The sequence below is a fragment of the Amphiura filiformis genome, chromosome 3 (genome assembly GCF_039555335.1).
Source record: "Amphiura filiformis chromosome 3, Afil_fr2py, whole genome shotgun sequence".
In the NCBI taxonomy this organism is placed as follows: domain Eukaryota; kingdom Metazoa; phylum Echinodermata; class Ophiuroidea; order Amphilepidida; family Amphiuridae; genus Amphiura; species Amphiura filiformis.
In genome coordinates this window covers 41,841,177-41,862,635 of record NC_092630.1, presented here as the reverse complement: position 1 = coordinate 41,862,635, position 21,459 = coordinate 41,841,177, and the positions used below count along the sequence as shown (strand labels likewise).

General features: G+C 39.6%; 1 protein-coding gene across 1 annotated transcript in view; it reads right to left on the bottom strand.

Moving 5' to 3' along the window:
* LOC140147267 (sulfate transporter-like) overlaps positions 1-709 on the bottom strand; it is a 28,839-nt gene extending 28,130 nt beyond the window's left edge. The window contains exon 1 of the mRNA XM_072169045.1: positions 271-709. Within this exon, the coding sequence (XP_072025146.1) occupies positions 271-649 (379 nt within the window). The 5' untranslated portion in view covers positions 650-709. The remainder of the gene's footprint in view (positions 1-270) is intronic.
* Between the last annotated feature and the right edge of the window lie 20,750 nt (positions 710-21,459).

The following is a 21,459-nucleotide window of genomic DNA, read 5'->3' as shown; positions in this document are numbered from 1 at the left end:
GCGCTATAGTAGTAAATTCCAATTTTCTATGCTTTACCTCACTTGTTCGGCTCAAAATTAAAAGTTGGACATATCTGACAGTAAAAGCTAACATTTTATGGAAAATGAATACTAATCTATTTTTACAGAAATGTTATAATATGGCTTTAACTCTGATGGAATGGTATGGTTTATAATTAATGTAAACCCAAGCCACCATGGACCCACCACATTCAACACTTTAAACATTTTGGTAACAAAGATTAAATAAATAATTAGATATACTTTTACCCTGTGGAATATTGACAACTCCTACAGTTAAACCAGCAACAAAATCATTGAGCAAATACTCCTTTATCTTATATTTGGGTATCCATTCCACTGCTGGTAGTAGATAATACACCAATCGTTTTGCTGTGTCACTACCACACTGACATTTCTGTTGAATTTTTCTCTTGATGTAGTCTGTTTTGGTCAGATTTTCTGGTGCTTTTGGCGGGAAAGTCTTGTTAAAATGTTCATTTGTGAAGACTGGACGATTTATTTGAATTGTCGCTTCTGATGATCCACTGGATAAGTCCACTGGTTCCATTGCTGCAAACTGGGGGAAAAAGTAGAATAAAATGCTTTTATTGCATACAGCATGCACTGTATTACTTGCTAAGTGCATGGAATTTCACAGATTAAAGGAGTGTGTCCAGATCAACAACCTCATCTCCTCATTTTATCCTATCAAACTGAAGAAAACTCATTTTTCTAATAATCATTAACTTAGGGACCGTTCACAAACACTTGTTAGGGGGGCCTGATGCAAAAAGGGGGGCCTAAAATTTTTTGACCCTCCTAAGGGGGGCCCTGAAAAAAATTACCACAAATTTTCCTGGGAAAATTGAGTTTATATGCTTTTCTATGGGGTTGACCAATAATTTTCATGTCAAAAAGGGGGGGCCCTGAAATAGCCAGCACCTTTTGCAGATGGTGGGTAAAGGTGGGGGAGCCAGGAGGTGATACTACTTATCAAAACTGCCAGTAACTTAACTTAAAACTTGGGAAGCAGATTATTTTAGTACAAGCCTCAATGTGAGGTACAAAACATAATTATCATAAAATCTAGCCATGCTCCTTTAATATGGTTTTGATGTCTCTGAAACCTAAGCTGCCTAACATGCCGCTCACTCAAGTGGAACTGGTGTATTGAGTAAATACTATAGATATAAATATTGCATGCTTGGATAACAAAAGCAAAACATTTTATGCCCTTTCATTCAGTTAAATCATGCCGGATATAAATTCAAGCCCACTACTTATACAGTAAAACCTCATTATAACGAAATCTGATTCAAGAAAAACCCTAGAAGTATTTTTCCAGAACCAAATTACAAAATTCTTTTCTTATTTATTGTTTTTACAACCCTGATATAACAAAATTTGGATATAAAGAACTAATTTCTCTGTCCCTGACAACTTCCTTATAATGAGTTTCCACTTTACATAACTACACTGACAAGTAAAATACATTTGAGCCATGCACACAGATATTAATACCCATCACATTCCCACCTTAGGAAGCCATTACGTTATCACTTACCTTCTGTAGAAACTTGTCCAAAGTCAAAGCTTTTGATACATTTGTCTCTCTGAAATGATGTGAAGAATAATTTGAGTTAACATCAACTTACAGACCCGACTTACAGATCAAGCTAGATCAAGTGACCAAAATATTGACACAAAATAGTGTTGTTTCTTTCTACCCCTGATTCCAGAAAAATACAGCAGTCATTTTTTTGGAATTAAAACAATATTGTTAAGTGTTTTGCCAAATGAAACCATAGACTGTAAAAATTTCTTTTTACAGTCTATGATGAACAGTGTTGTAGTCGAGTCCTCGCATCCGAGTCCGAGTCCGAGTCCGAGTCCTTGGTGTCCGAGTCCAAGTCCGAGTCCGATTGAGTCCTTGCCAATTTCTGATGTCCGAGTCCGAGTCCGAGTCCTCAATGTCCGAGTCCGAGTCCGAGTCCGAGTCCTTATGTATCAAATTCAAGCCCCGGGGTTTTGACCAATACTTTATCAATGTAGGCCTATACTTAACATGCTTAACCAGAATTTTAGTTCTATATTATTTTCTTGTAAATACATAATTTGCTAGTCCCACCTTGCATGCCTAGTATTGTTTTGGGGCTGTGCAATAATTATCATGAGCCTGGGGAGGGGTGAAACTGTAAGAGATATACTTATCCCCTCTCAGCCTGCCAAAAATCGCTTGCACCCCCTCCCGGCCTGCCCAAAATATTTGCACCCCCTTTACACATGCCATTTTTTTGGGATCCCAATTTACAAACCTTAAATGGTTTAGATTATGTTGCGCGCGAGCAGGCAAATTTGCATAATATGTAAGCGTTTCCGTACTGTTTTCTAAGCATTTTTAGAGCGTTTTATTTGAAAGGTGCCCCATATGTGCCAAAATTGCTTGTTCCCCCCTCTCGGCTTGCCAAAAATTGCTTCCACCCCCACTTTCGATCGGCCAAAAAGTTCTTGCCCACAATTTTACCTTCCCCCAATGCTCATAATTTTTGCTAAGCCCCTTAGGTAGCAAAGGGCCTACCTTGGAAACAGAGTATAATCACAGACTCCCCCACCCCAACTTATATTAGGCTTGTGTTTTAAAGAGGCAAAAGTTGCAATATGACAATCAAAATATGACGTCACTACCAAACTTCAGGTGCCAAACGAAATGGTGTTGGATCTGGCTGTAGGCCTATGCAGTATTATTCCGGGAGTGTCACTCACATGTAAAGGTGGTACGGGTAGGCTATGTGCGCCGGTCAAGGGTCCCTTTTTCATGCTCTCTGGCAGTTCCTTGAGACCCACATTTGCATCATGCTCCAGTTCATTGAGCCTAACACTCTGAAAAATTGTAGCTCTTTAGCTTAAATTTGGAAACATTTTGAATTTATTAGCTTTAAAGCCTATAATGTGGCCCAATTTTAGTTCACAGACCTCCACAAAAATGTCCCTATTTTGCCCCCAAATCAGTTCTTAGTTCCCAAAGTTCGGCGCCGCACACCCCTACCAAAATTTAACTTGAGTGCCCCAGGGTATTATTATTCATGTACATTCTACCGTCTAACCAAGCAGTCATGTCAAAACAAACGATTATGATTAAAATCCATTTAACCAATTAAAGATATAACTGAAAGAAATCTTGCTTTTGGTTGTACTTTTATTTACAAACTGAATTTATTTGCATGCAAAATTACTTAAATTAATCATGTGATGTTATTATTGATCAAGCATAAAAAGAAGTTTACAATGAACGAAAATAAAAGACCTAAAAAGACCCTATTTTGCCGGACTCGAGGAGGACTCGGAGCCGAGTCCCCGAGTCCTTGGGGTCCGAGTCCGAGTCCCGAGTCCAAGTCCTTAGCTTCCGAGTCCAAGTCCGAGTCCGAGTCCTTGAAAAAGGACTCGAGTCCGACTCGAGTCCCAGTCCGAGTCCCGAGTCCTCCAACACTGATGATGAAACATAGCAAAATTCTGATCCTTTAGTTAGTTCTAACTGGCAATAAAAGTCCTATTTTAATATATACACAATTTGAGGGAAAATATGCTCAAAACATGCAATTATGCATGTTTTCTTACAATTTTAATCACACAATTCTAAGACTTGACACAAGTCTAAGCATTCCAAATCTTGAGAATAGGCTTGAAAGTTAGATCATAATCTTAATATTTTATGTTATTTTTGATAATAATTGGTTATGAAAAAGATTAAAAAGTGTGTTTTCCAAAAATTAGAAAGCATAACTTAAAATTAGTCTTTGTACAAGTCTTTGGGCTTGATTATCACAGTGTATGAAAAACCCATTAAAATGCTGTTTTTGGCCCTTTAACATTGGTATTTTATTGCCAGTTAGAACTAAGTAAAAGGTAATGATTTAGCTATGTTTTATTTGGCAAAACAGGACAACATATCTTTTTATTAAAAAGATATGTTGAATTAAAATTTTAATCCAAAAATATTAGTGCTTTATTTTTCTGGAATAGGTAGCAGTTTTTGTCACAACACAAAACACACCAGCTTGCCACATTAATTAGACTTTTAGCATTATTATCTCATTCAGCCAGAGAGTCTGGGATATTATGGCTTCCACAATTTTGCCAAAATGGATTTTGAACTGTACTGAACAGATATTGAGGATTACAGTGTATGAGTCTGACCCCATCAGATGGGGTGTTTGGTACCAGTTGGGGGAGGGGAGGGGCAAAGCTGCACTGCTACCATAGGTTGTTGATAATGGGCTACACCAAAGACCCTGGAAAGGGCATACGATACCCATAAAACACAAAAATGTTTTCAACTTTTTTATCACTTTCATTTGCTCGCCCTATTCCTTTTAAAGGAATTTTTATTTATCACTGATTTTGTTACTTATTTCTAACTAATATTTGAAGCCATACAAGAGATCAGTCGGGCACATCGGGGCACATCGGGGAGTGGCACGTGCCCTCCAATCGATTGCAAAATTTAGAAAATCCCATAGGAAAAAACAACTTGTGCCCCCCCAATCAGACCCGGTGCCCTCCCCAATCACGGTCGGTGCCCCCCAATCATGGTCGGTGCCCCCCAATTGGATGACCCACGCTACACCAGGCTACAAGAGGCTTCTGTGGGGGCTGTTTTGGCTCTCACCAAAAGGCACCATTTTTTGAAAGTCATGTAATCACCCAATGCCCCCCTCCCCAATTAAGTCCAATAGTCCATCTCTCACCAATGACGATATTTTGCTCTCACCATAATAAATGCCAAAAACATTGCTCTCACTCAATCACCCCATATTTTTTTACATTTTGCTCTCACCGAATGCCCCTTACTGTGAAAGTGTGTCAGCCATTATCCATTTCATATTTTCAGACTTTTCCGAAATTTTCTCCATTTAAAACTTAAAGGGTGTGTTCAAACCAATGTTTAATTGCAATATTTTGAAACCACAAACCAAAACTGGGTGCTATGATGAAGTACAAGATTGGTGGGCTACGAGTATACATTTTACTAAGTTGGCAATAGGAATTTACTTCATTTTGCATATGCATGAATTTCTTTATTATACTCAAAAACAGATTTTATTATATGAAAGTTATCTGGTGCCAGGTCTGGTGCACATAGTCTCCTTCACAGCCGGTTTCTGTCATGTATATTAGCGACTGAGCCACATGCAGACTGGGCCGCATGGGACTACCATGGCAAGGTATCTGTTTTTGACTATAACAATGTAAATATGAGCAAGGTCCAGATGTTGGCACCCTACAAGCTGGTATTGATAGTTACTGATAACATGACTAATTGAATCTGAACATAAACATTTATTTTGAAACAGGTACTACTCTGTGATTATTTATGGATGGAAACTAAGGAAAATGCTATCAACATGATCATTGAAATAATTAATATATAACAAAACATACATTTTATTTTGTCAACAATGAAAATCTGTTCACAAATAAAGTTTTTAGAACCTATAATATTTGACATTAAACTTTACTTTTGCACAATTGCTCTATGAAAAAGGAAATAAAATTGTAACACTTTTGGATCTAATTTATGGAGGAGATTGTGGCATTGTCTTTTTTAAAGACAGTTCTTGTTTTAACATGCAATGTTCTGAGTAGAGTGCATCAAGCCAGGTGCTTCAACTTTTATAGCGGTAAAACTAAATCATTCTGACTGGAACAATATCTGTGATTGCATGAACCATAACACTCAACCATTACTTCTGAACTATATCGTGGCATTTCGAGATATGTCTATTATATAGGCCTACCTGCAAAGGACCCAAACTTGGGTAAATCATCAAAGGTCTACATTCCCTGAGGAGATATGATAAAACAGCCACCAAAGTTCCATTTAGGAGTTGGTTGGGGTAGTAAAGTCAACACATTGAACCCAATTTTTCCCCAAAATATATTTACATTTTGAAAAATCCAAATGCCTTGGGGGATAATTCCATTAATTACAGTTCAGGCCGGTCAAAAAAGCACTTTTTGAACACCACCGGTAAACAGGGTAAACCTACATGATGATAGTACTGTGAAGAAATGGGGTTCGGGGCCGAGCGGCGATGGCGGGTGGACGTTTGGGGCCAGTGGAAGACCCCGAGAGATCTAATTGTTCCAAATGAAAAGTGATTCAGACTGCACACATAAATATAACAGAAGTTATTCTTTCGCTTTTCTTTTCATAAAATCACAACAACACTGCATATAAGTACTTCAATAACTGTCACCTGTTAAATGGTAGTCTATAATGCTACGACAACTTCCAGTTTGATATTTCAGTAACTTATAGAAGGTCTCCGAGTCAGACTTGAGTGTTCAATGTTCCATGATCATGCTGATGCACATTTCAACTTGAGTAGTTTCATTAGTAAGCTTACTGCACAAAATCACACAAAATCACTGTCAATCGTCCCAAATTATGCTCTGCAATCACAATATTCCTCTGCAATTACAATGTCACCTCATTATTATTGATTTCATATGATTTCCCCTAGTATCAAACGGTTTTCCGATCAAGTTTCACATTGTAAACACACTCGTGCAAGCAGCCATCTCCAATTCACGTGCAACCAAGGTCAGAGGTCACTAACAAAAAAACAGCTTACAGGCGCACATCACTAGATTAAATGAGCAGAACCCCATTTTACTACACAAACCCCCTTCGCCTAAGCGCTGTCCCAGCGTCCAAAATGACAAAACAAAACCCAATTTGGAATGTGTCGCTGCACTATGAATTTAACTTAGCAAATCATTTAAAGCCTACACACAGCATGAACCTGTTTTAATTAGCAAACAAATATTTTCAGAACACATTTGTGAAAATGAAATTAACCATCTCTGTGATGAATAACTACCCAAGCAAGACAGCCATAACAGTACCAAAAAGTTCCCCAGTCCCCAGCCCAACCAGTTAAGGCAAGACTGGGCACCAGAAATAATTTGAATGATTATGTGAAAAAGCTGAACATAAAATATTTATTTTGAAAACATAAAAAAAACAAGTACCTGGTCAGGATTCAGTTCAGCAAAAAAAACCACTTTTTCACAAGTTTATATCAAAAGTTAAGATCTGTTGCCATTAAAAATATAATGTGCATCATATTTACTTTTAGTACAGGACACAATGTCACTTTGTAGTTAGATCTCAAATATCTACTACAACACACCATAGAAGACAGATCATGTTCGCTGATTAGTTAACATTAATTACACGTGAGAGCCACCGGTACTTGATCTCAGCATCAAATACTTCCTCCACCACATCACATGATTAGTACAAAAGTCCTCTCACTGCCGAATTCCCAGATCCTTGACAATCACACGATCAAATCCAGCCGTCAAAACATACTCAGTCTCAGAATTAGATGCAACTGTCGACAGTTGACTTCCCACAGCTTAACATGAAATCTGCAATCTTGACCATCTTTGGAACTGTTCCTTTACTGTACTCTTAATGATGTTTAAAATGTCTCTTCATTTGGAAGAAGTTCTTGACAACAATACATTGTGTAAATGTGACAATAGTCCTCCGTAGCACCGGTGTTCTTTGCCACCTGGTTCCATCGTACATAACATGTCATGTCCAATCGCTGATCTCTGCTATCCCAGCGCTATTTTTCATCTCAAAATCCCACCGCTATTTTTTCATCTCAAGATCCCACCCCTATTTTTCATCTCAAAATCCCACCGCTGCCACCAAGTGTGAAGAAATGGGGTTCGGGGCCGAGCGGCGATGGCGGGTGGACGTTTGGGGCCAGTGGAAGACCCCGAGAGATCTAATTGTTCCAAATGAAAAGTGATTCAGACTGCACACATAAATATAACAGAAGTTATTCTTTCGTTTTCTTTTCATAAAATCACAACAACACTGCATATAAGTACTTCAATAACTGTCACCTGTTAAATGGTAGTCTATAATGCTACGACAACTTCCAGTTTGATATTTCAGTAACTTATAGAAGGTCTCCGAGTCAGACTTGAGTGTTCAATGTTCCATGATCATGCTGATGCACATTTCAACTTGAGTAGTTTCATTAGTAAGCTTACTGCACAAAATCACACAAAAATCACTGTCAATCGTCCCAAATTATGCTCTGCAATCACAATATTCCTCTGCAATTACAATGTCACCTCATTATTATTGATTTCATATGATTTCCCCTAGTATCAAACGGTTTTCCGATCAAGTTTCACATTGTAAACACACTCGTGCAAGCAGCCATCTCCAATTCACGTGCAACCAAGGTCAGAGGTCACTAACAAAAAAAAACAGCTTACAGGCGCACATCACTAGATTAAATGAGCAGAACCCCATTTTACTACAGTACTTTCTACCTCTAAGTTCAGGTAGTAGGCTACTCGTAACTGTAGGCCTCAGTAGGCCTACTGTTTATCATCTCCAAATTGGAACGTCGAATATCTATGCTTATCTAGCACGAAGTCTCGGAACTAGGTTATATATCACAAGTCACGGATTGATATGTATAAACAAATTATCCCAGTTTCACGTAGGCCTGGTAGGCTACTCGCTGATCCCGCTATTTCCTGCTTGCAATTTCTGTTTCCCATGTCCTCATAGTACGAGGAAGTGGAACGGAGGAACCCATACCGTAGTAGATAGGGCAGCACCAATACGAAAATGTCATACCGATAAATGATGTGTCTGTTTTGCCCGTTATTTGATAAGTTTGTGTTGCGAACTAATGTCCTCATCAGTTCCTATTTTTCTTGGGGCTTACCTGAGCTGGTACCGTATTTAGGTAGATATCAATTATCAACTTATCAAGTCAGTTTGGTTCTTCAAGCCAAGTAGTCCAGTCAAAGTGGGGTTTGACTCACCACTAATTGCAACAGAATTGTTTTCACTGCTATGAATGTCAGAGATGTCCCCTGAACAGCATACTCAAATATACTTGGTGGAAAGGTAGTTTTTGGCGGGAAAAGGTCATACAGGGGCCAAATTTCAAAATTGCTCCAATCATTTTAAAAACTATACCACATTATTCCTCTAGTCATAAGGATTCAGAAAAAATATAGTTTGCCATATCTGTGATGTACGGTTCTTGAGTTATAACCGAAAAGGTCAAAGGTCAAATGTTGGGTTCAACAGAGGTCAAAAACTAAAATTATCTGATTTTAACCAAAATGGTCTCAAATTGTTCGGCTTGCAAACATAATTCATTTAAAGAATATTTGCACTGTTTAGGTTGTTTAATTACATGCGTAACATCGAAAACTAGGTCGGGGTCAATAGAGTTCAATGGTCAATGACCTCTTTTATCCTGCTACCTAGGTAACGAAACAACCAAGATACGGCAAACTATTCTTATTTTGGAGTGTTGTTAAAGTACGAACACATTGAGACCATTTTTAAGGAGATTGGAGCATTTTTTCGAAGTTGACCCACGTGGTGCACAAAATTTGACCTTTGACCTTTTTGCTTATAACTTGAGAATGGTAGATCATAGATATGACAAACTATACTTTTTCTGAATCCTTAAGACTAGAGGAATGCTTTGGTATAGTTTTTTAAAAGATTAAAGCAATTTTGAAATTTGACCCCTGTATGACCTTTTCCCGCCAAAAACTACCTTTCCACCAAGTATATTTTAGTATATTTTTGGTATGATGTTCAGGGGACATCTCTAAAATGTATAAAAGTGAAAAAAATTCTGTTGCAATTAGTGGTGGGTGACACCACTAATTTGTTTAGATTGACTGGACTAAAGTTACTACTTCCATAGATTATCAAAACTACTTCCATGTTCAATGAAATTGAGTAGGCCTACATGCAAGCATGGAAATGCAAGGGAATCGCCGCAAGTCAGTGTTGCCATAAGTGTTGCCAGTGACTATTACGGGAATTTCCCTTAAAACATCGTCGGCATCTGACAGCTTCTATATCGATCTGACAGCTTCTGTTTACTAGCTTTCAGAGATGTCAACAAGTCATTTTTTGCAAGTCAAGTCCAAGTCACTGGCTTTTATGCTGTGGTGTGGAAACAAATAAACAAAGAAGTATAATAGTATCTAGTTCATATTCAAAAGAGCTCAAAAGCAGCCCAACTGGACGTCAAAAATCTTAACTAAATTATTACTCGCCTAATAGTGCTGCCGTGTAGTGAAATATAATGTTACTATCATGGACTTTTGAGTAGAAGCATGAAATTTGCGGGCACAGAACTTTAATACATTATGTGACTAATTCTGGGTATGGGACCAACTTCCGACCACGTGAATTTTTTCAAGATTTTGTGATTGTTTTGTGATTCATTTCCCAAATTTTACCAAAAGTGGCTATAACTTCAAAAGTAAACAGGGGAAAGAAGAATTACGCATCGCACATTTAAACATGAATTTACAAATGGATTTAAACATAACATACCGGGCAGATATAGGCCTACCAGGGTAAAAACTCCGGACATACCTGCCTGTGCGGGGACTTGAACCCCAGACCTCTCGCTTGTCGGGCGAGCGTTCTACCACTGAGCTACCTACCTACACTACACAGACTGTTCCTGATAAACAGGACTCAAGTCTGGTACTTTAATGGATATGATCGGCAGTCAAGGGTGAACAGTACAAACAACACATTACATATACCAGTGTACGAGATCAATTAATGATGCTTACCCGCCAGCCTAATATAGGGCCTAATCCGGGGCCTAATCATACAAACAGAGGAACAGGCTAGCCCACGAGATCAAAATAATGATGTACCATTTAGCTCTGTTCCTGTATAGTCTGAGTATATCTTTCAGGTTAATTAGTCAAATGAATATTTGTTGAGTAACCTGGACTACTTACCCCGTGGCCCGTGACTTTTTTGTGGGGTAACTTAAAAGTAGTCCAAACCCCGGGGTCCAAATTTATCTAGTCTGCATTATTTTTAACTTTTTTATTTAATATCTGCACTAAAAAAAAGTAGCATTATATCACATCAAGTTATTTATCTCCATCAATAACTTTGTGAATTCATAATTTGATGATGTGGTGGTTAAGGGATCAGGATATAGCAACGTTTTCATGCATTTTGTGTGGGACATGAGTGCACATCAGACATATCGAATTGCATTCTGATACGAGGAATGTCCGTCTGATATGAAATAATTTTGATTTCAACATTCCCGATGTAATACACATTTTATCAATATGGTAAATTATTAAAAAATTCTCTCAAGTGCTCATGGGAAAATTTAGTCCCATTAGGCCTTTTCTTGAATATGGCAGGCGCTCGCATTTCAATATTGGGGGGCTCTTGCTTGGAATCAACTCCACAATTCAATCATTTCTCCGTTACCAACCAGTACTGGTGTTTTTAAATCAAGATTCTATCCAAAATAGTAGGTATAAATTTCTCTTCCCACCAAACATTGGTTTAAAATTTAGGCTCTTTTGTTGAGTATTTTTAAATAATAGGCATTGCAATGATTGTTACAGGATCAACTTTTGCCAAATTTCTTTTGTTTAAATTTTTTGCTGTTTGATTATTGTGTTCTATCCTACATTTTGTAGCCACTAAGTTTTTATCCATTTCCTTTGATTATTTGAATGTAGTTTGTTGTATTTTGAAATCCTGATTTAAATTATTATGCTGGCATAATGTTTTAACATTTTAAAATTTAAATTCTCATAGTGCAATAAGAAATAATAATATATTAATTTTGTCAATGTATTTGAAAATGTAGTCTAATTAATGCAATATAGTGTGTGCTATGTATTATTTTTTTCCTATCTTTTAATATTATTGTTGTACCCAATTAATTTTGGGACCGTAATTCATGTAATTTAAGTTAATAATTATAGTAAATTATTCTAAGTGTTTTGTAATTATTTATTTGTATTTTTAGTATGTAATAACTGGGCTATATGGAAGAACAGGGAATACTTAAATTTTCCCCTGAATATGGACCCAGTATAAAGAAGAAATAAACAAACAAACAAATTGATATTTTTTTATTTTTCATATTTAACAGTGCTCGAAGTAAAAACGTTATAAACGTAGATTGCCTGGCGATCGGAGTGTTATCGTCAGAGCACCTCGGACTAACTGATGATGGGAAAAGGCATTAGCTAATAATATAGGCCTACCAGGGCTAAGATGAAATTACACAAAGTAGGCCTACATTATTTAGTTGCTACAATTATTAAATAATCCTGTGGATTTTAGTTTTCAACTCAACATAAAAGGTAAAAAAAGTATGTTATTAAATTGTTATGAACCTTTTCCATTTACTTAAATCTAATAGCTTCTAACAAGCCTAGACCGCGTACCGTGTCCGCACATCCACAACACAACCTACAAGTTCTTTAGCAAAATCTAATTTCCTTCTCATTATGCTAGTATTTAAGCATATATGCCTAAATAATACGACCCCCCCCCATTTTGGATATTATGATGTTTTTTTTTTTGCCAAATGTTATGCTTTTTCTTAAAAGTGCACAAAAACTACATAACACGGCAGCACTATAATTATCAGTCACATGACAAATCATGTGATCAAAACAGCCCTGAAAACAGGTAGATGCCTCATTTAAGACATCACGATATGGTAATGATTACTTCATTTACATGTGTACTATACGTCATTTGCATGTGTACGGTACATTTGCCATAGGGCCTGCACTTTGGCTCGTTTTTTGCAGGTTTACATGGTCCAATAATCACAAGATGACTGACATGTGGTAACAAAGGAAGCAGTCACTGCAATTTGATTATGTCCCATATGATTGGCCATTCAAGACACCCCTGTGAATATACTATAGCGGCCTTTTCAAAATATAATACCTGTTTGCTTGACTGCATTGACAATACCCGGGAACAATACACACAGTATATGCATTGGACAAACTTTTTACAATAAGCATGATAAGTGATAATGTGACCTCCAGATTTATACATCGTTCGTCTCGCACACTGACAACATTTGATTGAATGGACTGTAGGCTACTGCGCCGTAATTACGGTGAAGGACACCGGTTCAAATCCTTTGTTTGGAGCCAATCGATAAAAGCATGCAGGGCCTCTATACCCATGTACAGTTTATCCCTACATAACCTATGTCTTGAATACGCTGGCAAAGTAATGTAATAATCGGATTAATACTATATAGCAGTAGGTAAAAACAAGTTTTGAATAATCCGCGCTATAAAGTCCCATTCAGTGATCCCAGCGAAAGTGAAAAAAAAATCAAATTGTTATGTTTATAAATTTTTTTAATGAAAAACAAATGGCAAAAAAACAAAACAGGAAAACGACAGTATAGACGAAGTTGAAGCCCCATTCAAATACATGTAGCTAATTTATATACTGTCAGTACCGGTATATAAATTACAGACTCACGTAAATGCATTATTTTTGTCTTAGACACACGGCTTTCGGCTGAACCACTGCACTAGCAAGCTATGTTAGCACATCTATGGCAATGACGAAAGGTACAAAATCAGCCATAGGCCTTTTAGCAGAAGACACCAAAGTGGTGTTTATGACCTTTGACATTCTTTTGTGGCGAGTGACATGGTCTTTAAATTCACGCCGAGTGTCCTTGACAGGTTTGACTATGCTTCAGTGGTCATGAAAGAATTCAAAAGATAACCTCTGCCCCAATAATCCCAAGCAATTGTCTGAAACTGCTCCTCGGATCATAAGAACTCAGTCCTCAAATGATAGTCATAATAATGTCCAAAATATAAAAATTACTGACTATCATTGAAGACTGAGTTCCGCAGTCTAGTATCCAAAATCTGAATTTTGATGATTTTTACGATCGCCGGTATGAAAAAAAAATCAAAAATCACTGAATGGGCCTTTAGTTCCCTCCTCTACTTACACTGGCAATATAAATCAAAGAAAAAAAAAAAAAAAAAAAAATAAAACAAGAAAAGAAAAAAAGACAAAGAAAATTAACCAAATTAAGGGATCTGGATTGAGCGTTTTGAGCGTTTCGATAGTATTTTTTGTGGGACATGAGAGCACATCAGACATATCGAATTGCATTCTGAATACGAAGAATGTCTTTCTGATATCAAATAAATTTCATTGTTTGAAATTCACGACATAATACAAATTTTATGACAAATTATTAAAAATTGATGTTTTTCACATTTTTGATATATAACAGTCCTCGAAGTAAATATCATAAATCTAATGTTATATTCTTAAACAGTCCTTGGCATACCATACATGTATAGGCCTATGTATAGTAAATTTGTCTGATTTATCTGTTTTGTGCTGTTTAAGCAAATAGTTAAACATAATTTCCATAAAATGTAAGCTTTTACTGTCAGATATGTCCCTTTTAATTTTGAGCAGAACAAGTGAATGAAGCCAATGAATGTTATACGATTGTAAAACGGTACGATCCTCTGGGGTGTGTGTGTGTGTGTGTGTGTGTGTGTGTGTGTGTGTGTGTGTCCTGCACGCGTATTTTTTTTCTGCAACTATAACGGGACGCAATACGATACCGGTATGTTATAAGAATCAAACTTACAAGAAAGATGGCTCTTGTCAAATCCTACAATTCTGTCAGAGAAATATGCATATTTGCATTAAATTTTAATTAATTGACATAATTGATTAATTAATAAATATTTTATTTAATGATTTACCATAATTCCAAATATGTCAAACAATATGTCAAATTAAAGCTAATGAAATGCTTTATAAATTGGTCAGAGCGCATTTTGCAGAATGATTTTTGCTATACACGCATAGGAGCTGTATTTTTAAAATCCGCGCCTAATCAATAATAATAGTCTTTCACTCCATTGTCAAAGTACTGTGCTCCCTGTAGCATTATGGAGTGACCAGGTCCTAGAGTGTGATGGTTTTGTAGCAGATGACAGTGCTCATTCAAGCCTGTCAAGGTCAGTTAGTAGCCACTTGCTGAATGGATGGCCATTATCAACTATCAAAGAGATGCCTTGTGCAGCTGCCAATCACAGTAGAGGTTTGATAACATTTTTGTTAAAAACCCAAATGTGATATAAGGACAATGCTGTGCATGTTGGTACTTAATTGTTTGGATTCTTACGTTGAAATTCCCTTGTATTAGTATTTTTATGTGTAGTATAGTGGTCATAAATTATATAGCTTTTTAAATTTTGGGCATTTTTGCTCTGTTGCACTGTACCATTATGGAATTTGAGTAAATCAATTACCGACACAAGCAGGTATACAGTGTATTATTTTATTTTTATTTCGTATCTCAGGAGCACAGCTCACTTGGTAAGGCATCAGAATTTGGTACACTAGCGCTTCGAACTTTAAATCGGAAGGTGGTGAGTTCGAGCCTCATCACGGTCACATTAATTTTATAAACCAAATATTGTTCGAACTTTTATTTGTTTTTCTTTTATTGTTTCTTTTCTTTGTCTTTTTTTTTTTCTTGTTTTATTTATTTTTTTCTTTATTTTTCTTTGATTCATATTGCCAGTGTAAGGAGAGGAGGGAACTAACGGCCCATTCAGTGATTTTTTTTCATCCGGACGATCGTAATAATCATCAAAATTCAGATTTTGTACAAGATCTGCGGAACTCAGTCTTCAATGATATAGTCAGTAATAATCTTTTGGTCATTATATGACTATCATCATTTGACGACTGAGTTCTTATGATACATCATCCGAAGAGCAGTTTCAGACAATTGCTTGGGATTGTTGGGGCAGAAGTTATCTTTGAATTCTTTCATGACCACTGAAGCAGAGTTAAACCTGTCAAGGACACTCGGCGTGAATTGAACTGACCATGTCACTCGCCACAAAAGAATGTCAAAGGTCATAAAACATCAACTTGGTGTCTTCTGCTAGTGGTTCAGCCCTAAGCCGTGTAGGCTTATTTAAGACAAAAATAATGCATTTACGTGAATCTGTAATTTATATACTGACAGTATATATAAATTAGCTACATGTATTTGAATGGGGCTTCAACTTCGTCAATACTGCCGTTTTCTTGGGTTTTTGCCAATTGTTTTCATTAAATTTTTTATAAAAGTAACAATTTGATTTTTTTTTTCACTTTCGCTGGGATCACTGAATGGGGCTTTGCAACGCGATATATTCAAAACTTGTATTCACCTACTGTTATAGCATTAATCCGATTATTACACAACCTCGCCAGCGTATTCAAGACATCCAATGCAAATAATCACCTACATTATGACGTATCATACCGTAAATATGGCGGAGTACTCAAATTCATTCAACAAAAGCATGATTACAAGCTATTGCAATCTACCGCGACAGCTCGTCTCACACACATAACAAATGCACTATACGATCAAATAGGTTGACGACAACGTTTGATTGAATGCACTGCATTGCGCCATGATTACGGTGAAGGACACCGGTTCAATTCCTTTGTATGGAGCCAATCAATAATTTCACGCACATCCTCTATTATTGCCCAATTATTTCCCGGATGATTGCACACTGTAAAAGAGCTATTGTTATAATGCTTGATGCAATCGTGTTTAACTACCGTATTTGCTTAAGAACGGCACAATACAGATAAAGCAGGCAGATTTACTACATGTGGTACATGTATATACATATAGGGAATGTGTGAGTCGAGTATTACCTAATTATAATAGGGGCGTATCCAAAAATGAATTCACGCCCCTTTCAAATGTCGAGCCAAAGTGCAGGCCCTATGATATAATCACCAACCATCAACAGCTGTCACTAGCCATCACCAACCGTCACCAGCTATCACCAACCATCACCAGCCATCACCAACCGTCACCAGCTATCACCAACCATCACCAACCATCACCAGCTATCAACCAACCATCACCAACTATCACCAACCATCACCAGCCATCACCAATCATCACCAACCATCACCAGCTATCACCAGCCATCACCAACCATCACCAGCTATCACCAACCATCACCAGCCATCACCACCCACCAGCCATCACCAGCCATCACCAACCGTCACCCAGCTCACCAACCATCACCAGCTATCACTAACCATCACCAACCATCACCAGCTATCACCAACCATCACCAGCTATCACCAGCCATCACCAACCATCACCAGCTATCACCAGCCATCACCAACCATCACCAGCTATCACCAACCATCACCAGCCATCACCAACCATCACCAGCTATCACCAACCATCACCAGCCATCACCAGCTATCACTAGCCATCACCAACCGTCACCAGCTATCACCAACCATCACCAGCCATCACCAACCATCACCAGCTATCACCAGCCATCACCAACCATCACCAGCTATCACTAGCCATCACCAATCGTCACCAGCTATCACCAGCTATCACACAACCATCACCAGCCATCACCAACCATCACCAGCCATCACCAACCATCACCAACCATCACCAGCTATCACCAACCATCACCAGCCATCACCAACCATCACCAGCTATCACTAGCCATCACCAACCTTCACCAGCTATCACCAGCCATCACCAACCATCACCAACCATCACCAGCTATCACCAACCATCACCAGCTATCACTAGCCATCACCGACCGTCACCAGCTATCACCAACCATCACCATCCATCACCAGCTATCACCAACCATCACCAGCCATCACCAACCATCACCAGCTATCACCAACCATCACCAACCATCACCAGCTATCACCAGCCATCACCAACCATCACCAGCTATCACTAGCCATCACCAACCGTCACCAGCTATCACCAACCATCACCAGCTATCACCAACCATCACCAGCTATCACCAACCATCACCAGCCATCACCAACCATCACCAGCTATCACCAACCATCACCAACCATCACCAGCTATCACCCGACCATCACCAACCATCACCAGCCATCACCAACCATCACCAGCCATCACCAACCATCACCAGCTATCACCAACCATCACCAGCCATCACCAACCATCACCAGCTATCACTAGCCATCACCAACCGTCACCAGCTATCACCAACCATCACCAGCCATCGCCAACCATCACCAGCTATCACCAGCCATCACCAACCATCACCAGCTATCACTAGCCATCACCAACCGTCACCAGCTATCACCAACCATCACCAGCTATCACCAACCATCACCAGCTATCACCAGCCATCACCAACCGTCACCAGCCACCAACCATCACCAACCATCACCAGCTATCACCAACCATCACCAACCATCACCAACCATCACCAGCCATCACCAACCATCACCAGCTATCACTAGCCATCACCAACCGTCACCAGCTATCACTAGCCATCACCAACCGTCACCAGCTATCACCAACCATCACCAACCATCACCAACCATCACCAACCATCACCAGCTATCACCAGCCATCACCAACCATCACCAGCTATCACTAGCCATCACCAAACGTCACCAGCTGTCACCAACCATCACCAGCTATCACCAACCATCACCAGCCATCACCAACCATCACCAGCTATCACTAGCCATCACCAACCGTCACCAGCTATCACCAACCATCACCAGCCATCGCCAACCATCACCAGCTATCACCAGCCATCACCAACCATCACCAGCTATCACTAGCCATCACCAACCGTCACCAGCTATCACCAACCATCACCAGCTATCACCAACCATCACCAGCTATCACCAGCCATCACCAACCGTCACCAGCTATCACCAACCATCACCAACCATCACCAGCCATCACCAACCATCACCAACCATCACCAACCATCACCAGCCATCACCAACCATCACCAGCTATCACTAGCCATCACCAACCGTCACCAGCTATCACCAACCATCACCAGCCATCACCAACCATCACCAGCTATCACCAACCATCCATCACCCAGCCATCACCAACCATCACCAACCATCACCAGCTATCACCAGCCATCACCAACCATCACCAGCTATCACTAGCCATCACCAACCAGCTATCACCAACCATCACCAACCATCACCAGCCATCACCATCACCAACCATCACCAGCTATCACCAGCCATCACCAACCATCACCAGCTATCACTAGCCATCACCAACGTCACCAGCTGTCACCAACCATCACCAGCTATCACCAACCGTCACCAGCTATCACCAGCCATCACCAACCAACACCAGCTATCACCAGCCATCACCAACCATCACCAGCTATCACCAACCATCACCAGCCATCACCAACCATCACCAGCTATCACCAACCATCACCAGCCATCACCAACCATCACCAGCTATCACTAGCCATCACCAACCGTCACCAGCTATCACCAAGCATCACCATCCATCACCAACCGTCACCAGCTATCACCAACCATCACCAACCATCACCAGCTATCACTAGCCATCACCAGCTATCACCAACCGTCACCAGCCATTACCAACCGTCACCAGCTATCACCAGCTATCACTAGCCATCACCAACCGGCACCAGCTATCACCAACCATCACCAACCATCACCAGCTATCACTAGCCATCACCAACCGTCACCAGCTATCACCAACCAACACCAGCCATCACCAACCATCACCAGCCATCACCAACCATCACCAGCTATCACTAGCCATCACCGACCGTCACCAGCTATCACCAACCATCACATCCATCACCAGCTATCACCAGCCATCACCAACCATCACCAGCTATCACCAACCATCACCAACCATCACCAGCTATCACCAGCCATCACCAACCATCACCAGCTATCACTAGCCATCACCAACCGTCACCAGCTATCACCAACCATCACCAGCTATCACCAACCATCACCAGCCATCACCAACCATCACCAACCATCACCAACCATCACCAATCCCATCACCAACCATCACCAACCATCACCAACCATCACCAGCCATCACCAACCATCACCAACCATCACCAGCTATCACCAACCATCACCAGCCATCACCAACCATCACCAGCTATCACTAGCCATCACCAACCGTCACCAGCTATCACCAACCATCACCAGCCATCACCAACCATCACCAGCTATCACTAGCCATCACCGACCGTCACCAGCTATCACCAACCATCACCAGCTATCACCAGCCATCACCAACCGTCACCAGCTATCACCAACCATCACCAACCATCACCAGCCATCACCAACCATCACCAACCATCACCAACCATCACCAACCATCACCAGCCATCACCAGCCATCACCAACCATCACCAGCCATCACCAGCTATCACCAACCATCACCACCATCCCATCACCAGCTATCACTAGCCATCACCAACCGTCACCAGCTATCACCAACCATCACCAGCCATCACCAACCATCACCAGCTATCACTAGCCATCACCGACCGTCACCAGCTATCACCAACCATCACCAGCTATCACAAGCCATCACCAACCGTCACCAGCTATCACCAGCTGGCACCAGCTATCACCAGCCAACACCAGCTATCACAAACCATCACCAACCATCACCAGCTATCACTAGCCGTCACCAGCTATCACCAACCATCACCAGCTATCACTAGCCATCACCAACCGTCACCAGCCATCACCAGCCATCACCAACCGTCACCAGCTATCACCAGCCATCACCAACCATCACCAGCTATCAATAGCCATCACCAACCGTCACCAGCTATCACCAATTATCACCAACTATCTCTAGCCATCAATATTGCTATCTACTGAAGATAACATATCTGACTGCATTAATGTTGATATTTACTGAAGATATCTTATATCTGATAGCATCGATAGTGCTATATACTAAAGATAGACAATCTGATAGCATTATGTAATTGTTAGTTACTGAAGATAGCTTATATGTTGTTATCTATTGAGCATCAATATTTGTTGTATACTAAAGATAGTATTATAACTTCTCAATTTACTGAAGATGTGTACTTATTGCTTCCAAATAAAACAAGAAATGTCTTTTTTCTGAAGAATGAACATGAACATGGAGGTGATTGTATAGACCATGCCCCTTACCAAAAAATTGGGGGAATTTATTCCCACTCCGGGATTTATGCCTAAGTAAAAAAAGAAGAAGGAATGAAGGCAAGAAGGAAGGAAGGAAATAAGTAAAGAAAGAAATAAAGAAAGAAAGACAAAGAACGAAAGGAAAAAAGAAAGAAAGAAAGACAGACAGAAAGAAAGAAAGAAAAAGAAAGAAAGAAAGAAAGAAAAGAAACAAAGGGAAAGCAAGAAAGAGAAAGGGAGAGAGAAACGCCAAGAAAGAAAGGGAAAGACAAAGAAAAAAAGACAGACAGAAATAAAGAGCTAGAGAGAGAGAGAAAGAGAGAAAGAGAAAGAAAGGGAACAAGCAAGAAAATGAAAAGGAGAGAAATGGAACGAAATAACGGGAAAGCAAGAAATGGAAAGAGATAGAGAGAGAAACTGAAAGAAAAAAAGAAAGACAAAGAAAAAAATAAGTCAAAAGGGTGCTTGGCTACAAAAATTACGCAAAAGATTATGCTAAAGGAAGTCGTTTGCAAAATGGAGGCAAAAAA